Here is a 23420-nt window from a genome sequence, read left to right on the forward strand (position 1 = left end):
TAAATCTTGTAACATTTCCTACCTGTTTTTTGTGACTATTTATTATTTGCCACAGGAGGTTTCCCTGAACTATAACCAAGGGACTTATCCCAATTATGCTTAAAAAGTTTGCTCTCAGAGTGTGTCAGGTAACCCAATTTAACTGTTTGAGACACCACTGTGACAGAACACTTGTACCCTAAATATTGCCAGGTGACATAAATGCTAGAGAGAAAAGCTTAGAAGAGAAATATGCACAAACCCAAAACTGCCTGAGTACATTTCTTTGTCAAATTTTTACAGGAACATTATTTATGCCAAAAAACATGGACCTACAGCATGACCTTAATAGTGGTCATGTTGATGCCATTGAAGCAGTGGCATCAATCTTTGTAGACACAAAGAAAAAATTCATGGTTGATACAACAGCAAAAGCCACAAAAGGTAGATGTAAACAAAAGAGATTTTAGGATTTCTGGGAAGGCTGGAATGTAAATTTTAATAGGTAACTGCTTACTTTGTCTCTGGCTGTTTTCTTTAGCTTCCTAGGGTAAAGGGAGTGAGGAATGACTAATACTCTGTGGAAGTAAAATCAGACCTGTAAATTATAGATGCACTTGGAATGAATACATTAAAGCTTATCTGATAAGCTACATTTCTTTTTTCTGATAAGCTAGGAGTCCTTTCAGTCCTGTGTCCTACTGAAGGAACCCCATCCCTTTCATAAGCACAAGTATTTAAGTCATAGAAATGGTTCAGGGATGTGAACAACAATTAACATCAGCAGAAAATAATTTTTTATATAATTTCCTGCCATCTTGCCTTACACTCTTTGGTATAAGTTTGATTCTGAGATGTGTAAGAGACATTTTAAGCAGATACAGGAAAGAAGGATCATCAGCAACAGTCAAGGTGTGCAACCAAAGCCAAAGCACTCTCAGCCTCTCTAATGATTCACCCAGAATGTCTGGGTGAAACAACTGCTGAAGGTCACAAGAATATTCTCAAGGAAGGCACTAAGATTTCTTTATCTAACTGGAAGGGTTTAAGAGAGGGCTCCACAGAGCTCTGTGTTCTGTCCAACACCACTCTGTGTTTCCACTGATGACTCAAGGAAGAAATAATGAATAACCTGACCACATTTTCAAATGACTCAAAGTGACTCAATGGTAAAAGAAGCTGCTGTTTTAGGGACAGTCCTAGAACTTAAAATAATCTTGAGAATTGCTGCAGTGCTTTGAAAAACAGGATGCACTTTGATATGGGTAAGTAGAGTCTGCATAATCAAATGCAAAAATAAAATGGGAAAGGATGGACTTCCAGCAGTCATGCAAGCCAAAGAAAAAGACCTGGGAGTGAAGCTAAATGTGAGACTACAATGTCAGTTTCTCTGAAATTTAAAAAAAAAATCACACTATTTACAAATGTGTTATAGGTAAGACATGGAGCATCTGTGCTACACATTCCCTGGTTAGATGCCAGCTGGGATACTGCATTCAGTTTTAGGGATTAAACTCAAGAATGAACTAAAAGAGTCTAAAAAAAAAATAACAGCAATGATCTACATGTTCAGAAAACATGACCTGTAAGGAAGAACTTGAAAACTTCCCAGTTTCCTCATCTACAAAGGGAAAAAAATAATAATAAAAAAAAACCAAAAAACCAAAAAAAACCCCACAAAAACAACAACCCCCCCAATAAACCAAACTAAAACAAAACAAAAAAAAACCCCAAACAATCAAAACCCCAAAGAAACAAACAACCCACCCACAAAAAACCACAACACCAGAAAAAAAAAAGACTGAATTAAAATACCTCAACAGTCTCCAGACATGGTTTGTTTTTGCAAGAAGAAAAGTGATTAACTCTTCTGGGTCCACTGGTTATGGGATGAGAAGTTATCTACTTAGCCTTTAAAGCATTCTTAGGTTGGACTTTGGGAGAAGTTTCTGAGTGTAACAGAAGTGAAGCACCAGCACGTTTTGCTGAAAAAAACTCTAAAATCTCCATCACAGGAGGTTTTTAGCAATGGATTTAAAAACTCCCATTTGTTTATTATTATTTCCATATAGTTGATTGTGTTGATGGGGAGAAATGAATTTTAAATGTCCCTTCCAGGCTTGTTATTTTTTAATTTCTATTTTTGTCCAATCTTTAGAAAAATATATACAGTCTTAGTATGGTAATTCAATGAGAATTCTATGTATGTATGTTATGTACAAAACTCAGTTTACAAACCTATACAAATGTAAATTTTCTTTTTCCCCTCCCTTCAAAAAAGTAGCCTTAATTCTGAAATAGAAATATTCTGAAACAAATATTGTCTGAGTAATAATAAAGATTATATATTAGTTTTGGTGACTGTGTAGGAATAGAAAGAACAACCTAAAAAAAGAAATTGTGCTGCAAACCACAAGTCTGTATGGAGCAGACTTACTCAGGCATTGCCACAAAAATGTTACCTGTGCTTTATTTAAAAATAGGCATTTCCAGGTAAATTCAAGGCTGCTTTTCTCTTTCCTGATGGCTTTGATATGGATATGCTGGGGTGCCACCTGCACAGCTCAGCAGTAAAACTGAGTGCCCTTCCCAGCACTTCAGAAAAAAAAAAGGCCACTTACCTTATAAAACCTAATGGATTGAAGAGCAACAGAAGGAATTCCCATCTAAATGCAAATCAAGGCAAAGCCATTTTGAATGCAAGAGTAAACTAGGAATGGTAATTTTCCCACCATTTGCTACTGCTCCCTCCTACAATTACAGTTCTGCGCAACTGAAGTAGTTAACAACTCTTCTCCTGATGAGCTGTCAAAGAACAACTTACAGTTTTTCCCAAATGTATGCCATAAATATGTTTATTCTCTTGCAATCTGTATAAAATTAATTTAGAACACTTCCTGCTTATTTTTGCTTTAATTTAGCCTGGTTTGTAAAGTGGAAAAGGACAAGTTAGCAGGAAAAAAAAAAGGTTTCATCTTCTGGTTAAACTGTAAATTAAACTGCTACTTGTTTTGTGCTAGAGTGTGGTAACTGATATGGTGGGTTTGGACAGCTGAAAACACTGGAATCACTGAGGCTGAGGTCAGGATCCCAGCTTGGATCCCTTCTGTATCTGAAAGAGCCACCTGTGTGCTGCAAAGGCTGCAGGGTGGCAGTCCCTGAGGGTGTTTGAGGACACAGCTCTGGTCTCACCTCAAAAACCTCAAAAAGCTCAGGGTGACCAGAGCAGCTGGGCAGGAACTGTAATTTCCACCATTTATTCTAAGGAAACTGCTCCAAGCACCAAACAAAGCAGTAAGGTAGGGGGTGCCTCATACAAAATACTGGGTTGGAGTTTTTATTTCCCATATCCAGAAGGAATGTGATAAAAATTGCTTTAGCCTTAAAAGGGTTTTGAAATACCAAATGCTATAATCAAGTCTGTGCCTAGCATGTGTAAATGAAGGTGGTGGCAGCTCAGATTTTACAATTTGTTTAGAACAGAATAACCAAGCCCCATAAACCAGCCTGGCACTGACAATATTCCCCAGTGAGTCCTTACTGGGTTCAGCTGGGTGCTCTGTCCCTAATCTGATAAATTAGGGTCACAACTGTCCCACAGCAGGTATGAAAGTGAGGGAGCATCTATTCTAAATGTATTTCCAGTATGTACAGTGAGGCTGAAGAAACTCTAATTTCATTTCAAAACAGCTCAGACAGAGCTTACCACTGGATAAGAACTCTACCCTGGAAGGATTTTTTTATTTCATCCCAATCTGATCAGAATATGACAGTCCCAGTGGTCCTGAGCAGGAGTCTTGTGGCATGAAATACAGAACAAGTGTATATTGCTTTTACATTTTATAACTAGCAACCAGCCTCCTGCTGCAGGTATCCTTCCACAAAGCAGCTACGATATGAATTACTTTACAGAGTTAATTATTAGTGATAAGCAGTTGGAGATCTTTAGTAGGTCAAACGGATAACATAAATGTAACAACAATCAATTTTAGCTGAATCCTAAATAAATAACAAAAATTAAAAACAACAACAAAAAACAAAACAAAACAAACAAAAAGAAAAATAAAAATGGAGTGCACGCTGCACGAGGAAAGATGACAAAATGGACAATCTCAATTTCTACTAAATCCTCACTGCAATACTGAGTATTGGAATCTGCTTACCCTGGAGACACACGGAACAAAGATGCAGAGAGATTTCACATTTTTAGTGGTGAGCCCTTCCTAAATATTTCTGTATGGAAATGAACTTGAAGTTAAATCCCAGTGAGTTTTGTTCCTTAATTGTGAAACAGAATAGATTTGCAGAACTTCCTTTGATCTAACAGCAGAAACAAAGAACCTGTGTTGCACACAGTGTCCTCCAGCACCTCAGTTTAAGGCAAAGAAAAATGGTCCCAGTGAGAGAAGAGTTAAGCACTTCTGAAAAATAAACTTCAAAGAAAGTAAAATATGAAGGAATAGACAAGATCCCAAGCTAAACTCCTAGAGAGAAATCAAGGCAGGAGTAGGAAAGAGGCAGGATTTGTTTACATAACCTCTAATCTGTGGCTGTGTCTGATCCTGTATCACTCTGCTACTCAGATAAGGTGGAGTTTAGAGTCAAGAATATCAGAGGCATTCTCTAGACAAGCCCTTGTGGCCAACTTTCCTTCCTCAGATTACTCATGTTGAGTATAGGTGGAGTCCAAATGAGTCCAAATCACAATTATCAGTGTGACATGTTATTAATCAAACAGCCACACAATTTAAATTCTGTCCTTTTGAAGAACTTTCAAAGAAGTCAAGTACTTGTGAGGAGCTAACCTGAGTTTGTTATGAATACAGATGTTACAAGTGTTCTACCTGGCTGCAAACACAGGGATGCCACTCAGTTTTAATCTCTTCCAGAGTTTTTAAGTGTTCTCATCTTAAATATTTGTTATTGTATATGATCAAAAAGACACTCTTCAGCTGTTTTTACACATATGCTGGAGTGCTCCTTGGGTTCTTTGAAATAAGACCAAGCTCTCATCATACTCAGGGGCTCAGTTAAGAGCAAGAGGGAATTATTGCAGGAGAGAGCTGCAGCAATCAGGTACTAAGCATGATTATAGTGGATATTTTCTTGTGAAAAATGTACATTAAAAAAAAAAGCAAACAGAACATTAAGATACTGTTAATGGTAGAACACAGGTAAACATTCACTAATTTAAAGTGAATGGGAAAGAAGAAAGTGAACCCACATGGATGTGTGTCTCCATTTGCTGGCATTGAATACAGGATTATTCATGTTAGTTAAAGTTATGCACTTACTTAAGTACTTTAGCTGGATTGAGGCCAGAGTACTGATGAGTAATCTGCAGAACCGAGGCCACTGAGAATAACAAATGAAAAAAAAAATACTCAGAGCCAAAACTGATTTAAATAAACACATTTACTATCTACCATTTTGCTTTCTTCATCTCAGTGTTATATTTCAAAGCTCAGTCATGAGTGAACTTCACTCAGTGACTTCACTGAGTGAACACTTACTACACCAGCTTTCAGTGATATTTTTTAAACTTAAAATGAAACATGTTTCCCCTAAAAAAGCCTGAATTTAGTTGATACTATACTTAAAGCTTGAGTAAACATCACAAAATTCTAGTATCAGAATTGTAGTCTATTGTAGCCATGATATTTGCTGAAAAATCCTTTCCTTAGGATTTTTTCTCCTGAGAAGCTGAGAGGCCTCAGGAACAAAATGTAACCAATGGTTATCTGCTGCTGTGGAATGCAACAGGTGCATCTGGGATTGGTCTCATGGGGTTGTTTCTAATTAATGGCCAATCACAGTCAGCTGCCTCAGACTCTCTGTCTGAGCCACAAGCCTTTGTTATAATTCCTTCTTTTGCTATTCTTAGCTAGCCTTCTGATGAAATCCTTTCTTCTATTCTTTTGGTATAGTTTTAATATAATATATATCATAAAATAATAAATCAAGCCTTCTGAAACATGGAGTCAGATCCTCGTCTCTTCCCTCATCCTCAGACCCCTGTGAACACGGTCACAGTCTATCATCAAAATGTAATTTTAGAATCATAGAATGGTTTGGCTCGGAAGGGACCTTAAAGGTAATTTTATTCCAATCCCCTGCCCTGGTTAGAGACACTTTCCACTAGACCAGCTTGGCTCAGAGCCCCATCCTTGAACACTTTCAAAGATGAGGAATCCACAGCTTCAAGCCTAGTGCCTCACCACCCTTAGAGTAAAAAAATTCTTCCTAAAATTTATTCTAAACCTTCCCTCCTTCAGCCTAAGACCATCTCCCCCTGTCCAATGACTACAAGCCATTGTGAAAAGTCTCTCTCCAGCTTTCTTGTGGCCCCTTAAGGCACTTGAAGGTGCTCTAAGGTCTCCCTGAAGCTCTGTCCTGTCCACCCTGAGCAGCCCCAGCTCTCCCAGGCTGCCATTCCCACAACCATCAGCAGTTCTGAAAGGCTGAATCAGATCTGTCCAACCAGGGCATCAGATGTAGGGCAGAGTTACAAAGGTGCTTTTCTGAGAAATTCAGACAACTTACAGCTCAGAGCTGAGTCACCCACAACATCAATAAAACTTCAAGAAATTGGCCTAGACCTGGGCTGAACAAATACCTCCTGTGTGCCACGAGGTGCAGTAAGTGCAGCTGAACAGAAAAGGAGCAGCTGCTGCAGGTGGCCACCTTCTGCTGTGCTCATCACACTGAGGATCCCAGGAGGGCTCCAGAAGGAGCTTTTGGGAGCTCTCTCAAAGAGCCAGGCAAAGATAACAATGTCTTTTTTCACTGCAGCTCTAGGAGGACTTTGACCACTGAGGAGAACTTCCTGGTAGCACTTGGGGCTTGTGTGTTTGCTTTAGATTTCAAGCCCACCCCAGAGCTGACAAACTGGAGGCATGGGTGCTACCAGGGGCCCCACTCAGGCTTGTGAGCCTCTTATCTCACAGTAGCTGCTATTATGCACAAACAAACAAATATAAACCTCCTTCAGCACAGACTCCACAGTTGGCCTGTAATCCCCAAGTAAATTAATTTTTGACTAAAAGCTGTTTTTCTGATGGCACTGAATGTGCATAGCTTGAGGAACCTGACCCTCTTCCTGAATTCATTCCAGATGTACTGCTGATCACTCCAGGCCTTGTTTTTGTGTGCTGCTTCTTTTTTTTTTTTTATTGTTATGCACAAAAGAGACCTGCAATGACAGCTCACACAATGGATACCTTCCTTCTGCCATGCTTGTTTTCCCTTTTCACAGCCTCTTGACTGCATCCTTGCCTCATTCCAGGTACACCAAAACCAGACTGTGCTCAGTGGTTTGACACCCCCTGGAAGGACTGAAACAAGGGCTGTGCTGAGCAAGAAGCCTGTCAAGCACATGAGCTCAGTGTTTCAGGGCCACAAACAAGATCATAAAGGGACATGCAGATAGTGCTGAGGCTTTTCCCTGTATTCCAGGAAGTGGAATTGAAAAAAAAATGGAAATTATTTCCACACTAAGCACCAGGGACACAGCTCCAGCAAGCCAGCCCCCACACTCATGTCCCTGCAGAGCTGCTGGAGATGCAGATACAAAGGTTCATTCATGGGCACTGGGTGCTTTCAGTGTGGAAATGGCAAATGCTGGGGTCACTGCACCTAACCTGAGATGCAGATTGAGTCTGTAGTGAAATGTCTGAGAAGAGCTGAAGTTATTTCTTGACATGCCTCCCTGGGGCTCAGAAGAGCAGCTGACTTCACAGTGATCTTTTGTGTAAATCTTGATGTGCTCTGAAAACATGAGAGCTTCCTGGCCACAGTACAGCCTGCAGCATGAAAGCCTGTTGCTACAAACTTCAAACACAACAGATTCTATCTATGGTTAGCTTATCTTAAGCCACTTGCAGCTCCTGTTCAAAAACTATCTGAGTTATGCAGAACTTTTTTACACATTTATCACTATAACATTTCTGACTGAGAGCAGTGTAGCCCCATTTTTTTATAAATGGGAAACTGAGGCACTGAGAGACCAAGTGGCTTAGGGCTGCACAAGTGATCTCTGATGGGGCAGATGGTTGCAGTCAGGGGTCTCTGGTACTATTTTTCTCCTTTTCAAACTCTTGCTTTCCTTAATGACTCTTCAACTAAAACATTCATTCAATTCCATCATTTTTTTCCCTGAAATAGCAACAGCCAAATCCATGAGGGCATGAGAAAAAAAAAAGGCATCTATATCTTCATGGTGTAACCTCTGTACCCATAAAATCTTTGATGATGGAAGCAACTGCTTAATGACCAGTTCATATTGTACCATAGCCATGCCCTCATGGGAAAAGGGAAGAAAGTTGATACGAAATCATTGCCACAGAAAGTACACAAGAATTGGGTGCCAGCAATGAGAGAAATGATTGTCCCTCTGTAGTCAGCACAGGTGAGGTCACACCTCAGGTGCTGTGTCCAGTTCTGAGCCCCTCACAACAAGAAGGACATTGAGGGGCTGGAGCATGTCCAGGGAAGGGCAGCAGAGCTGGAGAAAGGTCTGGGGAGTGAATTCTGTGAGCAGCAGCTGAGGGAGATCAGGGGGGCTCAGCCTGCAGAAAAGGAGGCTCAGTGAGACCTTCTCACTCCTACAGCTCCTGCCAGGAGGGTGCAGCCAGCTGGGGTCAGGCTCTGCTCCTGGGAAACAGTCACAGGACAAGAGGCCAGAGCCTCAAGGTGCATGAGGGGAGGTTCAGTTTAGACATTAGGAGGAATTTCTTCATGATTATTGTTGTTAAACATTGGAATGGAGGCCCAAGGAGGTGACAGAGTCACCATCCCTGGAGGTGTTCAAGGAATGAGTGGATGTGGCACTCAGTATCAGTGAAAGATCAATGATCTCAGAGGTCTTTTCCAGAATGATTCTGTGTGTTCCTCACAGTGAATACAGCTAAGAGATCAGCTTTGGCAGTGTCCTGTTCCTGTGTGCAGGATGTCTGCTGGGATTTGCTTTTGTTTCTGGCAGGCTCTTGGGAAAGGGGTCAGGTGTCCCCTCTCATGAACCATGTCTGCATCAGTAGCTGTTGCCATGTACACAAGGAGCTCCATCCCAAGGTAGGACACACCATCAATGTTTCCAAGTAATTGCAATCCTGACCCCCAAAGAAATGCCAGACACACAAGAGCAGGCAGAGAGCAATCCTCCAGCTGCTGCTCTCCCTGCCACTCACTCAGCAGCAATTTCCCATTGGCACCAAGAGCTCCTCTCCTCTCTCCTCTCATTTTTTTTAACTTTTAATATTTTCCCTGATTCTTTTTTTATCCTCTGTCCTTCAGCTTCCTTTCTCATATCCAGTACCTGCTGTTGTCATTTTAAAATATTTTAATAGACCATAAAAATTGCACAAAGACCCTGATCCAGCAAAGTGCCTTGACACACACACAGAGCTTTAAGTGCTCCACTACTGTTGACGCCAACAGAGCTACCACTGTGCTTAAATCCAACCACACATTTAAGTGTTTTCCTGGATCAAGGCCATCACCACACTGACATCAGCCAGAACAAAGCAGCACCTGAAATTCAGCAACATAAAAACATAGCAACCCCAGCCAAACCCAGTGCTGTAACCTTCAGGTTACCTTTCCTCAGTGCCTTCTGTCATTGCTACCTCTGTTATGGCTACACTTAGAGCCTCTTCTGCAAGCATGCGCTGGAAGTAGTGTTTGGGAACAACCCTGCTTAAGCCAAGGTTTTTTACAGTTTTAGAATTTGCCTGGCCTGTTTTGCTAGATCAGGCTCTTGGACAATAAGGTCCCCAGGGCAAAAAGCATGTTTATTTTTCTGCTTGAATCATATGTGCTCATATACCACCAAATAGCATTAGTAACTTTCTGTTCAGAGGTACAAGGAAGAAGACTCTCCATGTACCACAGATGACCTGATTTGTGCAGTTGGAAGTGAAAAAGTATGATGGATCAAAATTTCAAAAGTCCAAGGTATGAACCTCAGCACTGGTATTTTACTGTAACCCTAAATATGCAAAAAGATTAAAGTAATCCCTCCCCTCCTGAATTCTGCTCCCTCCCTTTCTTTTGCTAACCTTCTGCCTCCATTACTTTTTCTCTTTCATTCTCTGTTGATTACTTCACTGGTTTACACTTCAGCTTATGAGTTCCATATGGCTGGAGCCTTGTCCTTTGTTAATCATAAAATAAGATTATGTACACCTTGGGCCCTGTACAAATCATTATTGTCTTCCTATAAATGTCTTCCACATGGCCCCACCCTCAGTTCCAGCTGAGAACTGAGCTGCTGTTGTGAACAAGCTCAAAGAATAAATATTTTGCATTCATTTCACCAGCACAATGGAAACATTTTTCCAGGCTGCTGCCAAGATGGTATCTAGTCCTCCTCTGACTCAGCAGCCCATGCAGCTGACTTTCAAATGGCCAAACCTGCTTGATTGTAATCTTAAAAGAGAAAAAAAACAACAACCAAACCAAACCACAACAACCAGCTGCATTTTTAAAGAGCTGTATTGCTCTCCTCTTGCACAAGCAGGTAGTGACACTATAAAATGTGAAAGCTGGGAGAAAGAAGCAGTGAGCCCTTTTTGGGATGTCCCCTTTTATTTCTTCCAACTTCACCATTTTTTTTCATCCAGTCAGAGAAAGGGATTGGGGAATGTTGTAAGTGAGAAAGGAATTTGACTGCTTTACACAGAAAATTTCCTCCTGGTGTCAAGCAGCCTTTTACATTCAAAGCTTCAAAGCTCTGTTGGCCATTAAAGACAGTGTATCTAAAAATTAAATATAGACAAAACTGGGTTAAGAGAGATGAAGATGGCTAGGAATTCTAAGAGTTCCCTTCCATATAATTTTTTCCTTATTCTTATGTCACTTTCCCTCTAGTCCAATCCAGAAGCAGGAAAGGTGCAACCAAACAGGTTCAAACTGTTTATCTCTCCTCCATTCTCATGGGAAAGCTTTGCTCTATAATCCCTACTGCTTTGTGAATAAACAGCCCTGATGGTGAATAATTTTAGTGCTCCAAAACTGTCCAGATACAGCTGGGAAGAAATTATCAGTGACCCTGCATGAAACTGCAGCTTTATATTAAATCAGAGAGCAGGCATCTGGCTTCTAATCACTGATGGAGGTTACTCCTACCAGAAGTTCTGATATTCTAAACAGAATAACAGGATGCTTATTAAATTAACAAGTCTAAAATTCAAGCTAAACCATGCCATGAGAAATCAGTTCAATGGGTAAAATGAGGCTGTCCCTCCAGCACCCTCTTACATCATGGTACTTAACCAAAAGATATCTATTTATACAGACATGGTACTTAACCAAAAGATACCTATTTATACAGACATGGTACTTAACCAAAAGATATCTATTTATACAGACATGGTACTTAACCAAAAGATATCTATTTCTGCAGACACACCAGGCCAGATCCTTAGGTTTAGCCTTTTTATACCATGCATAGTGCAGGATTTAGGGTGATAGAAGTAATTTAGGTTTAAGCTACTAATTGTCTCTTCAGGGTGCTGGGGTCATCATTTCAGTACCAATGAGTATCTTAAAAAAGCCCCAGAGATGCTCTAGTTTTAATTGCCTTAGCTACTTATAGTCTTATGAGAGCTGCCAAAGCAGCTGGGAATTGATTGGACTCAGCATTCTGGCTATTCATCCTTCCCACCTCACCTTCCTCCTTTTGATCTAGGACTAGGAGGAACAGGAATTGTAGGATTTCATGTAATTAAAATAAACTCTCCACTGAGTGAACCCATAGATAGTTGGTGAAATTATTTCTGTAGCTGCAGAAAAAGCCACAAGACACAGACACACATTTCCTTAGGGCACAAAAAGATCATCTTTATGCAAAAAAATTTCTCTGCATTGTAAGACTGATTGCACAAATCTGGACACTGCAACCAGAATACAAATATGTGAGGGCACCAGTGTTTCAGGAGGTTGTGGTTGAACATTTTTTCTTTTAAAACCAGTAAGTAGATTAAAAAAAAAAAACAACCAACAAATTAACCAAGATAAAAGGGATAGCAAGATGCTTTTTGCATATTCTAAATACTAAAATGGGAGAAAAACACCAAATGGGATACAAAAGATATGACTAATAGGGAGAAAGTGAAGTGAGGAAACAGAACATTAATAAAATGATAGCTGTGATTAAAAAGTAGCGTGATATAGCTTTTTTTGTAAAGTTCAGGTTCATTTATTCTGTATGTCCCACTAAATCTCACTATGGATTTTCCAATCATATGAAATAATTCTCCTGTGAGCTTATATTTGGTTTGATTCAGTGGAGGCACCATCATGCCTGTCAAAGGAGACTGAAATCAAATCAGGTGGGCTCCAAACATTTTCCCAGCAGTATTTTTGGAATTGTTGTAGGGTTGATCACAGAGTGACTACTTTACTAGGTTTGCAACTAATTAGTTATGTGCCCACTATTGGAGAAATCTTTTAAATTTAAACACATTTTCACATGGATAGCAACAGCTCCCACAGGGAAAAGGGATTAAACAAGGATAGCTTGTTGCAGCTCCTGGGATCTCTTAGGGAACACAATCACCTCCCAGGAGTGCTGCTATTAAAGCATTTAAAAGGAGCCTGGACACACCAGCACTGCCAGAGCTTTTTCCCTGGTTAATGACAGCCTTTGGGGCTCTAATTTTGGTGATCAGTTTACTGTGGTGTGAATCACAGTAATGTCTTGGCACTCTCATACACTGCCTTAAACCACACAAATACTGAAATAAGGAGTTCTGGTACATTGGAAAACTGGATTCCATTTTCCCCCAGCCTGTACTTTTCTTTTTTTTTCTTTGTTTTTTTTTTTTTTTTTTTTTTGCTGTTATTTGTTCGGTTTGTTTTGTTTTTTGGAGGGTTTATTTTGGTTTTTTTTTTGACCTTCTCAGAATCAAAGAACACTTTTCTATTCTCCCCATCAGATTTCAATCTCTTGACTCACCCAGCAGCTCTGGAGCTCTGCTAGGTGGTATGGCTTTTTTTTTGGAGAGAGGCAAACCAAAGGACCTGCTGCACACACGCATCCTGGTTCCCAGGCTCCTTGCCAGCACAGGGAGTGATGCAACAGCCTCTCTCTCCCTCTGAACAAGTTAACAGCCCTGTTTTGGAGTTTACTACATTTTGGCTAAGAAACAGCATGAATAGCTTTGCAGGGAAGTGCTACTGTTTAACAAGTGATAGCTGCAGGAACAATCTGGTTTCTCCCTTTTATCCAGGGCTGGAAGAGAGTCCCAGCTGTACATCACATCTCTCCTCTCCCATATGCCAGAGCAGCAAGGACTGTGCAAAACGAATACAGCCCAGACTCCCTTCTGTGTGCTCTGTCTGCAGTTTTACCAGGATTCACTCACACAAGCTTAGAGTAAGCCTCTGACTGACTTTTCCTCTTGCTAAGAACATTCTGGGGAATTACTTGGCTTGGAAGTTCTTTGGAGGGCAGTGGCTCACTACACAACCATAGGGAAAGGACCATTTGTAGGCAGGTTCAGCCTTTGTCACTTCTTGTGAGCAGAGGAAGCCCCAGCCCTGTGTTCCACCCAAAGAGACCTCTCCAGTCTGGAGCCAGCACCTTCTGGCCTGGGCTCCTCTCATGCTGGGAAAGGGGAACCAGGAGATGGGGTAGCACAGAAATAAATGCTTGTGTTTGCAGTGAGTAGTGCTATTTTCACAGTGCCTTATGCATCAGGGGAAGAAGAAAGGATGGAAAAAAAGGATACAACCACATAAGGCCCAGTGTACCACATTCCACTTTAAAATACAGACAAGGTGGAAACAGGGCAAACAGGTTTGGTACTGAATTTACAACCTCTCTGCACTTCTATCATGGTTCCTAATGTCACACTAGAGAAGAGTTATCATCCACCACTTACTGCTTGAAGGTTACACCACCCAAACAACACAAGGCCAAAGTACAGAACAGTGAACTGCATTGTGAGAAATCAAATTGCTCCTTTGCTGTTTCATGCAGCACACACAGTAATCTTTAGGCGCAGCTTTGATCTCTTATCAGCTGCATCTCTCATTATAACCTTCAAACTCAGGCACCAGGAACACCTCCACACGCAGGGGAGAGGCTGGCAGAGCTGCTGCAGTGGTGTGGGACAGCCCAGCAGCTCCAGCTTTGGGCACCTGATGCTGTCTGGATCAGAAATGCAGCACCTGGAGCCAAAGCCTTCCTGCCCAGTGAGTCCCAGAGGCTCCTCAGCCCCCTGGATCTGATTCATCCCCTGCAAACTCCTCTCTGGGGGATGCAGACACAACTGGAGCTGCTGCACTCCCAGCTTAAGCAGCTCAGAAAGGTTTCTAAAGTTAGGTGGGATAAATCCAGGCCTTGGTGATTACCACAGACACCCATTTAGCATGAGGTTAATTTGCTCAGCTTTGTCTACTGGGTTGAGATGATACTTGCTGAAGGAGGAGGTCCCTCTCTCAGGAACTGTCTCCCACTATTTGTTCCCCTCCCCAGAACTGAAGGCTTAAAAATCACATGAAAATAGCCACTGTTGCAAGTGCTACTAAAACATGAAAGGTTTTGGCTACATCTGCTGGGAAATAAGTATTTTTATTCTTCCCTCCATGTCTTCTCTCTTACTGAACAGATTTAACCATTCTGCACCTGAATCTCAGACAGGTCAAAAATTTCAGAACCAGCTCCAAATGCAATTATTACAAAACTGGGATAAGATTAATTCCAAGTCCTATATATCTTCCTAGAGTCATCTGTTCTTTTGGTTTGGTTTTTTTTGGTTTTTTTTTAATTTTAATAATATTTCCAGGTCTTGGTCCAAGGGTTCCTCTTTCCAACTGCAATATATATAGCAATCATGATTCATTTATAATAGTTCTGGGGTCTCCCACATTATCATTACCAGTTAAGCAATGTAATAAGTAAATGAGATTTAAGTTGACAGAACCCTGTAGATAAGAGTCAATTTCTCATTTCAGATGTCAGCATAGAAGACTGCATATCATTGAACGGATCACCTAACAGCATTTATCATAAAATTTATAGTGTGTTTTAAAAATAACTGAAATTGTTCTGCCACCAAATAGTGATGTAAATAAAGAGGAAATTGAGTTTTCCTCTTACATATTTGTTTATGGCACATGATTGTGCAATGATGTATTTATTAACACACAGCTCAGAATAAATGAAATGCTTGAAATACAGTACTCAAGAATGTTTGTATAGTGCTGTTGTATTTGCAGAGGAATGTTGGGTCAATAATTTGCAGGGATCAAAATACATGACAGTGCTGAGAGAACACTCATCAGCTTCAGATTCATGTCCTTCTGCAGGAACTGAGCTTTTCTCTCTAACAGTTTCTCCTAGAAGAGAATGGCAAATCTAATCTCTCTTTTCAGTCTCTGTTGAAAATTAAACATCCAGAGCTTTGCTCCTCACTGCTCTGTGGCTGCTGACATTTATTGCCAAGTAAACCAAACCCCCAGTGATTCAGTGGCAGCCCTGCACACTCACTGCTCTCAGACATAAACGAGTACAGAGGGTACCAGACAATCAGGTGCTACACATCCCACACATTTCTGTATCTTCTGAGCAGGAGGGAACTGAGTCCAGCATTCTGAGTTACTCCCCAGACTCGCTCTTGTACATATATACAACCACAACTGTTCATAAAAACCTGCTGAGAACTCTGTTTCTTTATTCTGGCATCTTCTGCTCAGCTTCATTTGTCTGAATCAGCAAATAATCAAAAACAAAACAAACTTTCAGTCTTTCAGTCAGTGGAATGTGCTAAGATTATGCTGTTTCCTCACTTCTATTCTAACAGGTACAAAAGACTCTTCTGTAGCTGTAAAACACAGATGAACACATTCATATGGAAATAATATGACTGATTGACTAAAACCTACCCAAAATATTTTTGTATCCTACAAACCTCTGGGTTTAATAATTTCTGTACCCCAAGGATATACTGACATGGAAAGGCAGTGAGCTAGATGCAGAAGAGTTACTGCTGGAGTTCCCTAACTATAAATGTAGGACTTATTTTATTTAATACTTTAATTATTTACTTTTGCATAGCAGAAAAACAGAAAGTCTGTAATATGTAGGGAGAGTTTGGCTTACTTAATCTGAAAAAACAAAGGTTGGCAACTGGTACAACAGGATGTAGCAAACAATGAATGAAAAAGGCCATTAATTATAAAAGCAAATATTTATAACCTGTCCATGAAAAAATTATGTTGAAAATCAGAGATTTCCTGGCCTTTACAGAAGGGGCCCCCAAAATAGGGCAGGTGTTTTGTGGGATGTGTGTGAATGACTTGAAAGCAGCAGATGAACTCTGATCCAGGACCCAAATGCTTTCAGCACAACAGCTGCTGCTGCTGCTGGAGGTACCTCTCACAAAAGCAAAAAGGCTTTGGGGTTGCTGTGTTACTGTGTTCAGATCCTGGAACAGCTTTCCCATGGGTGAGTGGGAGGAAACTTCCTGCTTTTAAATAAATTACTGAGAACTGGAATGAAACAGGACTCATAGCTGTTCAGCAGAGCAACTGACCTCATGAACCTGTATGCCCTTTACAGTTCTAGGTTTCTAGATACAAAAAATGTTGAAGACTTTCTGTTTTGGAGGGGAAAAAAGGGAAGAAAAACTGGGCAAGACAGATGCAGGGTGGTTTACTCTGATGACAGATCACAGTCTGCTGGTTCCATGAGTCAGAGGAATGGAAAGATACAGGTAATGCAAAGGAATTAACACAAAAGGAGAAGGGGCAAAAAGGCAGAGGAGAAAGAAAAGGAGAGTGAAGCCTCTGAGGCTCAGGCTGGCCAAGGGAGAGGGAGAAGGCACAGAGCTGTGCAGAATATCAGTGGCTGGAGTTCATGTGCTCCCAGGAACTGCTGAGTTCATGCACTACCAGGAACTGAAGAAACCACTCTAATGAAGACACCTCTAGGTGGGAGGCTGGATAAATGCCCTGGTAGTGCTGCCCTTCTTTTTCTACTCCCTGGGCTGGGGCAGGAGGTGTGATAGCAACGTGTGCTATTAGTCACCAGCTGTCCCAGTCATCTCAGACTCCAGAGGCAGCAGGGACTCAGAGCCCCTGCAGCTCAGACTGTGAATTTCTTTTTTATATGCTCTCTTTGGCTGCTAACTCTCTCATCAGCTCTTCTTGAGAGAGATAAAAGAAAATCCTAAATAAAATTTTATCCACCTCTAAGGCGGCATCTCAGCAGTGTACCCTGGGATCTGAAGCTATTGCAAAACTGACTTTGAAGGCAGTGCAAAGATTAGTTACTATTTGGATAAATCAGAAGGAAACCTCCACCTCTGGATTCCCAGTGCCCTCTCAGCCAAACCCTGAATTAAGCTGAGCTAAAAATCCTTGTTCTCATTCTGTCCCACAGTATGGACAGCCACACTGCAGCCCATCAGCTGTAACACAAGACACAGTCCACACACAGCCCTGCACATTTCCCACTGGAAAACTGGACACAAGCTTTACTCACAGGTTTTGAGGTAGCACAGGGAGCTGGTGTCATGATGGGAGGCTTGGCTGCACTTTGTGATGGAGGCAGAGAAAATCTCTGCCCCGTGTCTGGAGGTGAGGAACAGTGAATTCTTGTTTCTGGTCTCTCAGGCTCATGCTTGTAGGATTCCAGAGGAAACGTGGGCTGCTTGGTCACTTGTGTTGGGGTAGATGGAGAAGAGGAGAGGCCAGAGGCTGTGAACAACAAAAATGCCCAAAGATCAGCTCAGGTGAAAAGCAGATGGAAATCTCAGCTTTACAGAAATCCTGTATTTTCCATCACATTTCCCCAAACTAAAAGTAGGGATCTCACCTCCTTGTTTGTGAAAGGGAATCTGTGCCTTGCCATTAAAGCACTTTTAGGCTGGTTGAACTGTCTGATCCACTACAGGGAGGCCCAGTGGCAGGGTGGGAGTGCTGGAGGTTTCTCTTGTATTTCCCTCCTGTCTGATTGCTCATTTCTAAAATGACACTCAGCATGGGTATTACTTTATTGTTGTCATTTTAATACTCCAGTGAGTCTCAGGATTACCTTTATCTCATGGCACATGGCTCAAAACCTTTAATGGTTGCTTTTCCTTATTTTTCATTATTTTAACAGTATCTCAGCCAGCTGTAAAAATACAATTAGGAGCAGAGACAAAAAAGAAACAGAGCATATTCCTCCTGAGCCTCAGTTTGCTTTCTGTAAAGCTCTTGTACAGCTTTTGTACAAACTAAAATTGTTTTCAGCTGCCTTTGAGGAGAAAGATTGATCATATCTTTTGCCAAAAATCAGTGTCAGCAGTAGATAATTGCTCTTGTGAGCACCCTGTTTTCATTTGACACGTGTATGTACCCCAGCTGTATTTTTGGTTATGTTCCTAGGGCAGCTCTGAATTGTGAACAAACAGATTTAAACTGTGTTTATTACCCATTTAAGAATCAGAAGACATCCACCACCAGTCAGAAAATTCAGGTTCCAACATCTGTGTTTCTGGTTCCATGTACATCAGCAAACCAAGGGTGGTTCTCTGGTGCCAGCACAAATCAGGATAGACTTAGATCATAAAAACCATGAACCTGAACTGGGATGTATATTTTTAAGTGGGCTGTAAGACCTCTGAGTTTGGCTCACAGATTCATGTGGATGATCAGTTAGTCCAAAGGGGACTCAAGCCCATCTAAAGAGAGCAGATTAATGAGCATAAAAGCCCAGGCTACTCAAAGGAGTGTTTGGGAACACAATGTTGCATTTTCATGGTAAATCTGGCTGCTTGGTGGGAGCTTTCAGGGCTCCACCAGAGATTATTGCACCAGAGGTTTTTTCCTAATTTCCCAGACTTGGAACACTGGACACCCAACAATTCAGGGAGGGATCTATTACTTGAAGAAACTGTTACTCCTGACATATCTAGGGAAGAGTTGGCATAGTCTGTGTTTAAAGGAATTAACATGTAATATGGGTAACTGTTCTTTACCTATTATTCTTCTTTGAAAACAACTTTTCCTGATGGCTTTTACATAATAAGAGACTTAACGCTATAATAATAGAGTCACTCAACAGGGAACCCTGCAAAATAATTAGGCTCTAATATGTTTTACTAATGGTGGGTTTAGTGGCACAGAGTACTGTATTTATTTCTTTCAAAGAAAATCTTAATTCCCACTGATAAACTTCAGCTTTGCTGGAACCAAAAAGGACCCCCCTACTCAGTCCCTATCTTTGGTCCTTTTCCAAGCTTGCAGCTGGACTTCCATTTAATTTGATTTTTAAGGAGCCCTGCAGCTCTGCCAGTCAAGCAGCAATACCTCAGAGGGGACTGGGGTTGGAGGCAGGTACAGATGTTGGCAGATGTGACACACCACAGAGTGAGGCAAGAGTCACCACCCTGGCATTCTCAATGTCCCCAAGCCCTGCTCATTTCAGGGGACTGGAGAGCGTGCCACACTTCCCTAAGGACTGAAAGGACACCTAACTTGCCTGTTCAGTTTTTGCTTGCAGACAAATTTAAATAAGCAGTTCTGGGGAAGATGCTCCTCTGGGTTTTTATGGAACAAATGTTCCCTGCGTGCTCAGACTGGAAGCTGAGATAGCTGCAATCGATGCAAATGGAAAACCACTAAAAGGGAGAAAAACACCATTAGATCTTAAAGTCTTGCTGCTGGATGGGTTCATTGTGTGCTAATGTATTCTGCAAGTCCACAAGAGCCATTTCCAGTTCCGAGAGGTTCTGCCAGAAGAGCTTTTACCAGACATACAGAAACCACACACTCAGCAGCCCAGCAAGGCTGCCAAGAGCAGAGGACATCTGTAGGACACAGGGACCAAAGGGGACCATGGAAGTAACACCTCTTACATCCTGTGAAAACTCCCATCACAGACATGTCACAGCCCAGGCAGGACAGACAGCCTGGTTTCCATCTTACAAGAACATTCACTGCTGGTGAATCTCCTTTTGGATGCCAGCCTTGGATACTTGGCATGAGTTTTTATGGATGAGGAGCATCTGTGACTCCAGCACTCTGAGCCTTAGAACTGTTTGTTTCAACCAGGCACTTCAAACATAAAGTACTTGCTGTGAGGCACACCCTAATACATCTCAGATTCAATTCGTCTGTGACTCAGTTTCTGCACAGAGTTGGAGAGAAAAATATAATTATTTTGCAGGGTACTTGATAAAATTAATGTAATTAAGCTTTTCAGTCTTTTATAAGCCTACCTCAGAGTATTATTGGGGTATCTATGTTATTTACATTTGTACAATACTGATATTGAAGTCATAATCACATAGGAAATGCTAAATTTTTTACAAATATTGCCACAAAATACTTTTGGCTGCTGTGATACAGCCTAACACCCTAAACCCTATGAAAAGGACTTTATAAAAGCCTTCCACATCAAAGAATGAAAATCTGTGATATATCTCCCGAGCAAATCAGTTCCAAATCAGTTCAGGAGTAACAGGACTTTGTATTAACTTTAGTCCTATTGGCCTGACAACTAAACAGCAGCACTGGTGTAAATAAATTGTTATCTGTACCTGCAGTGGGTGCCCTGCTCTACTACAGCAGAAGGAATCCAGTGAAGAGACAAGATACAACTCTATCCCATGGCTAAAACCAGTTTGTATGGGAGAATGTACTTAAAACAACTAAGCAGGGAAAACCAGACAACAAATCAGGATTCTTCTATAATGAAGCTGAAACAATTTGCTATGTATGTAGGATTTGGGGGAAGAAACAAACTTTGACATTGGCTACAAACCCTACTAGTTCTGCTAACAGTATGAACAAAATGTGGTGTTTTTATGTTATGAAACTAAATAGCTGTCCCTCTTTTATAGGAGAAAGAAACTTTAGAAGAAAATTAGAAAGAGAGAAGAGGGTCTAGCAGATTGGTTGCTGTGTCTCTGGCTAACAAAAGGGCTTGTCCTTTGGTGTTGGAACTGGATGATCTTTAAGGTCTCTTCCAACCCAAAACATTTGATGATTCAATGATTCTATATTTCCTATTGATTAACCCTATCCAGTTCTGAAACAGCCTGAGAGTTTTGCTGTGTTCTGACTCATTCTCACATTACCTTTCTCAGGACAAAACAAGTGCAAATAGAGAGGATAACTTTGTGGTCTCCAAATTGATGAATCATAACTACTAACATTTGCATAACTGATTATGCATATGAATAAGAATATTCATGAGATTCACAGGAATATGTGGTTCAAAACAACTTTCATATTACAACTTCACATGGAATGTGTATGTGAGATCCTTGCAGAACTAGATGGCAGACTTGGAGCAGAATGGGGCTGTCTCCAGCTGCCTTCCCCCTGTGACAGGGACGGCACACAGGGATGGCCCAGCACTCAGTTTTCTACCCCTTTTTGAGCAGCTTCAACTGGGATCAAGCCACACATCATGGGTTGGATGCAAAAGCCCCAAGGAAGTGCTGCTGGAATGGCAGTGCCCACACCTTTAGCTCAAGTCACACCCAGCACTGGCTGGTATCAAGCTGGGCACATACAAACCAAATGTTGCTCCTTTCATTTGTTTCCCTAGGTATTTACAACAGTTTCTCTTAAATAAAGCCCTTATTTTGCACAGCATTTTTCAGCCACATACTTGGGCACTCTGATCCAAACCAGGCCTCCAGTGCTACATGACAGGAAAGGATGAAGTGCTGCCTTGTCATCCATGTACTCCCAAGGGAAGAAGGGTGGATGCCCTCCTACATTTCCTACATTCCCAGGGTGACACCCACAATGAGTTCTGTCACCTACGTTTCATGCCTGACCTGGCAGGATGCATCTGGTGGTTTCTGGGAGGCAGGATGCTCACAGCCCAGTGATTCCTGCCAAAGCCTCCCTTTTCATCAGTCCTTTTCCAGAAAGAAAAGCAGCTGCTGCCCCCATGAACCTTTGGAGCCACCCCCATAGGATGCTGGAAGGGATTTGAGGGATGTGCTAACAATCCTTTACAGAGGTTTGGCTTCAGGGGACAGTCACAGAGTCACACTTCCCATTGAGAGCCCTAAGGTTGGAGCCAGCAGCTTGCCCTCAAAATTCTACTTTTACATTTGTGTACTTAAGTTGCTGAAACTGGAGAGAGTTACTGGCCATGAAAATGAAATCACTCTTTGCACTTTCCCTATTAATCACATTTCAGCATTCCCTCATCCTGTACCCGATCAAACAAATCATAACACTGCTAATACTTAAAGCTGTGGCTAAAACAGTTTCCCAAGTTTATATAGAGGGACATATTCATTTACCACTTAGAGTGAAAGCTCTCAGGAACAAACAAACAAAAAAACCAACAAAAATCCCCAAAAAATTCGCACCAAAAACAACAAAAAAAACCCCCAACCAATGAACCAACAAACAACAAAAAAAAACCAACCAGAAAAACCCCCAAAACAAAACCCAAAAGGAATTTCCATTTGCAGTGTCTCCATGTGACACTTTTTGTCTTGACTCTTTCCCAGGACAGCACTGTCCTTTCATTTGCATTCTCTGCTGGCAGTGAAACAGAGAAGGCTGCAGGCTGTGGCTGCTGAATTTTAAGTACCCTGCAGCACAAGTGAATCTGAGCTGAGCTGCTGGTTCATTAAGCTGATTCACTCTTCAGACACAATACTATGTTAATTCTGACACATAAGCAAATCAATGCAAATGATGTGAAATGAGGTTTAATGCCACTAAATGGCAGTAAAGCTCTGAACCCATCAGCAGGTAAATGGTTACTGCCTGTTTCTATCCAAACAGTGCTGATGACATTGGCACTAAATGTTATAAAATACCCGTTAGTTTAAAAATAACAAATGAAGTCTGAAGAGTAAATCTGAAGAGCTATTGTACAAGAAATTAGCATGGATACTGCTCAGGAAATTTCCTATTTTATCTAACATTGCCACTCACACACCAGTTCAAGTGCTTCCCACCATATAAGAATTACAGGTCCTACTCTTGAACCCTACAGCCTTTATCTGTGATTGACACTGCATCACTCATGTAATGGCCAGGTCTTCCAGCCCTTCCAAGCTCCCTGGTTCCAGCTGAGCAGCATCGATCCCAGCTGCATCAGCAAAGGCTTTTGTTTCAATCTTACTGAAACAGCTCCGAGGATTTCCATGTAGCAGGTACACCACTCAATGGGAAGCTTACTTGTTTCCACAAACACATTTCTGATGCTTTCATATATCAGAGGAAGAGAAAAATACACCCCTAAAGTAATTAAAATATCATATGCTGTTTGAAAGTGTCACGGGAAAATGTATAATTTTGTAACTTAAAAAAAAAATCTAAAAAATCTAATTTATTTATAGTAGTTTGAACATAGTAAAGGAAACCACTTTTTAAGTGGTCTCAGCCATAAAAATATCTGACCCTGAAAGCTCCAGCTTCTACTTCAGATGCTATATCACTTTGTAAAACCAAAGACAAAACCCTACTGG

General features: G+C 41.2%; 1 protein-coding gene across 4 annotated transcripts in view; it reads right to left on the reverse strand.

The window, feature by feature from the left end:
• PRKAG2 (protein kinase AMP-activated non-catalytic subunit gamma 2) overlaps positions 1 to 23420 on the reverse strand; it is a 216488-nt gene that overhangs the window by 50871 nt on the left and 142197 nt on the right. For all 4 annotated transcript variants that reach the window (XM_036399135.2, XM_036399140.2, XM_036399155.2 and 1 more), the window contains one exon: positions 17468 to 17682. In XM_036399135.2, the coding sequence (XP_036255028.1) occupies positions 17468 to 17682 (215 nt within the window). The remainder of the gene's footprint in view (positions 1 to 17467; positions 17683 to 23420) is intronic.

This window comes from Molothrus ater, chromosome 1 (genome assembly GCF_012460135.2).
Source record: "Molothrus ater isolate BHLD 08-10-18 breed brown headed cowbird chromosome 1, BPBGC_Mater_1.1, whole genome shotgun sequence".
Classification (NCBI taxonomy): Eukaryota; Metazoa; Chordata; class Aves; order Passeriformes; family Icteridae; genus Molothrus; species Molothrus ater.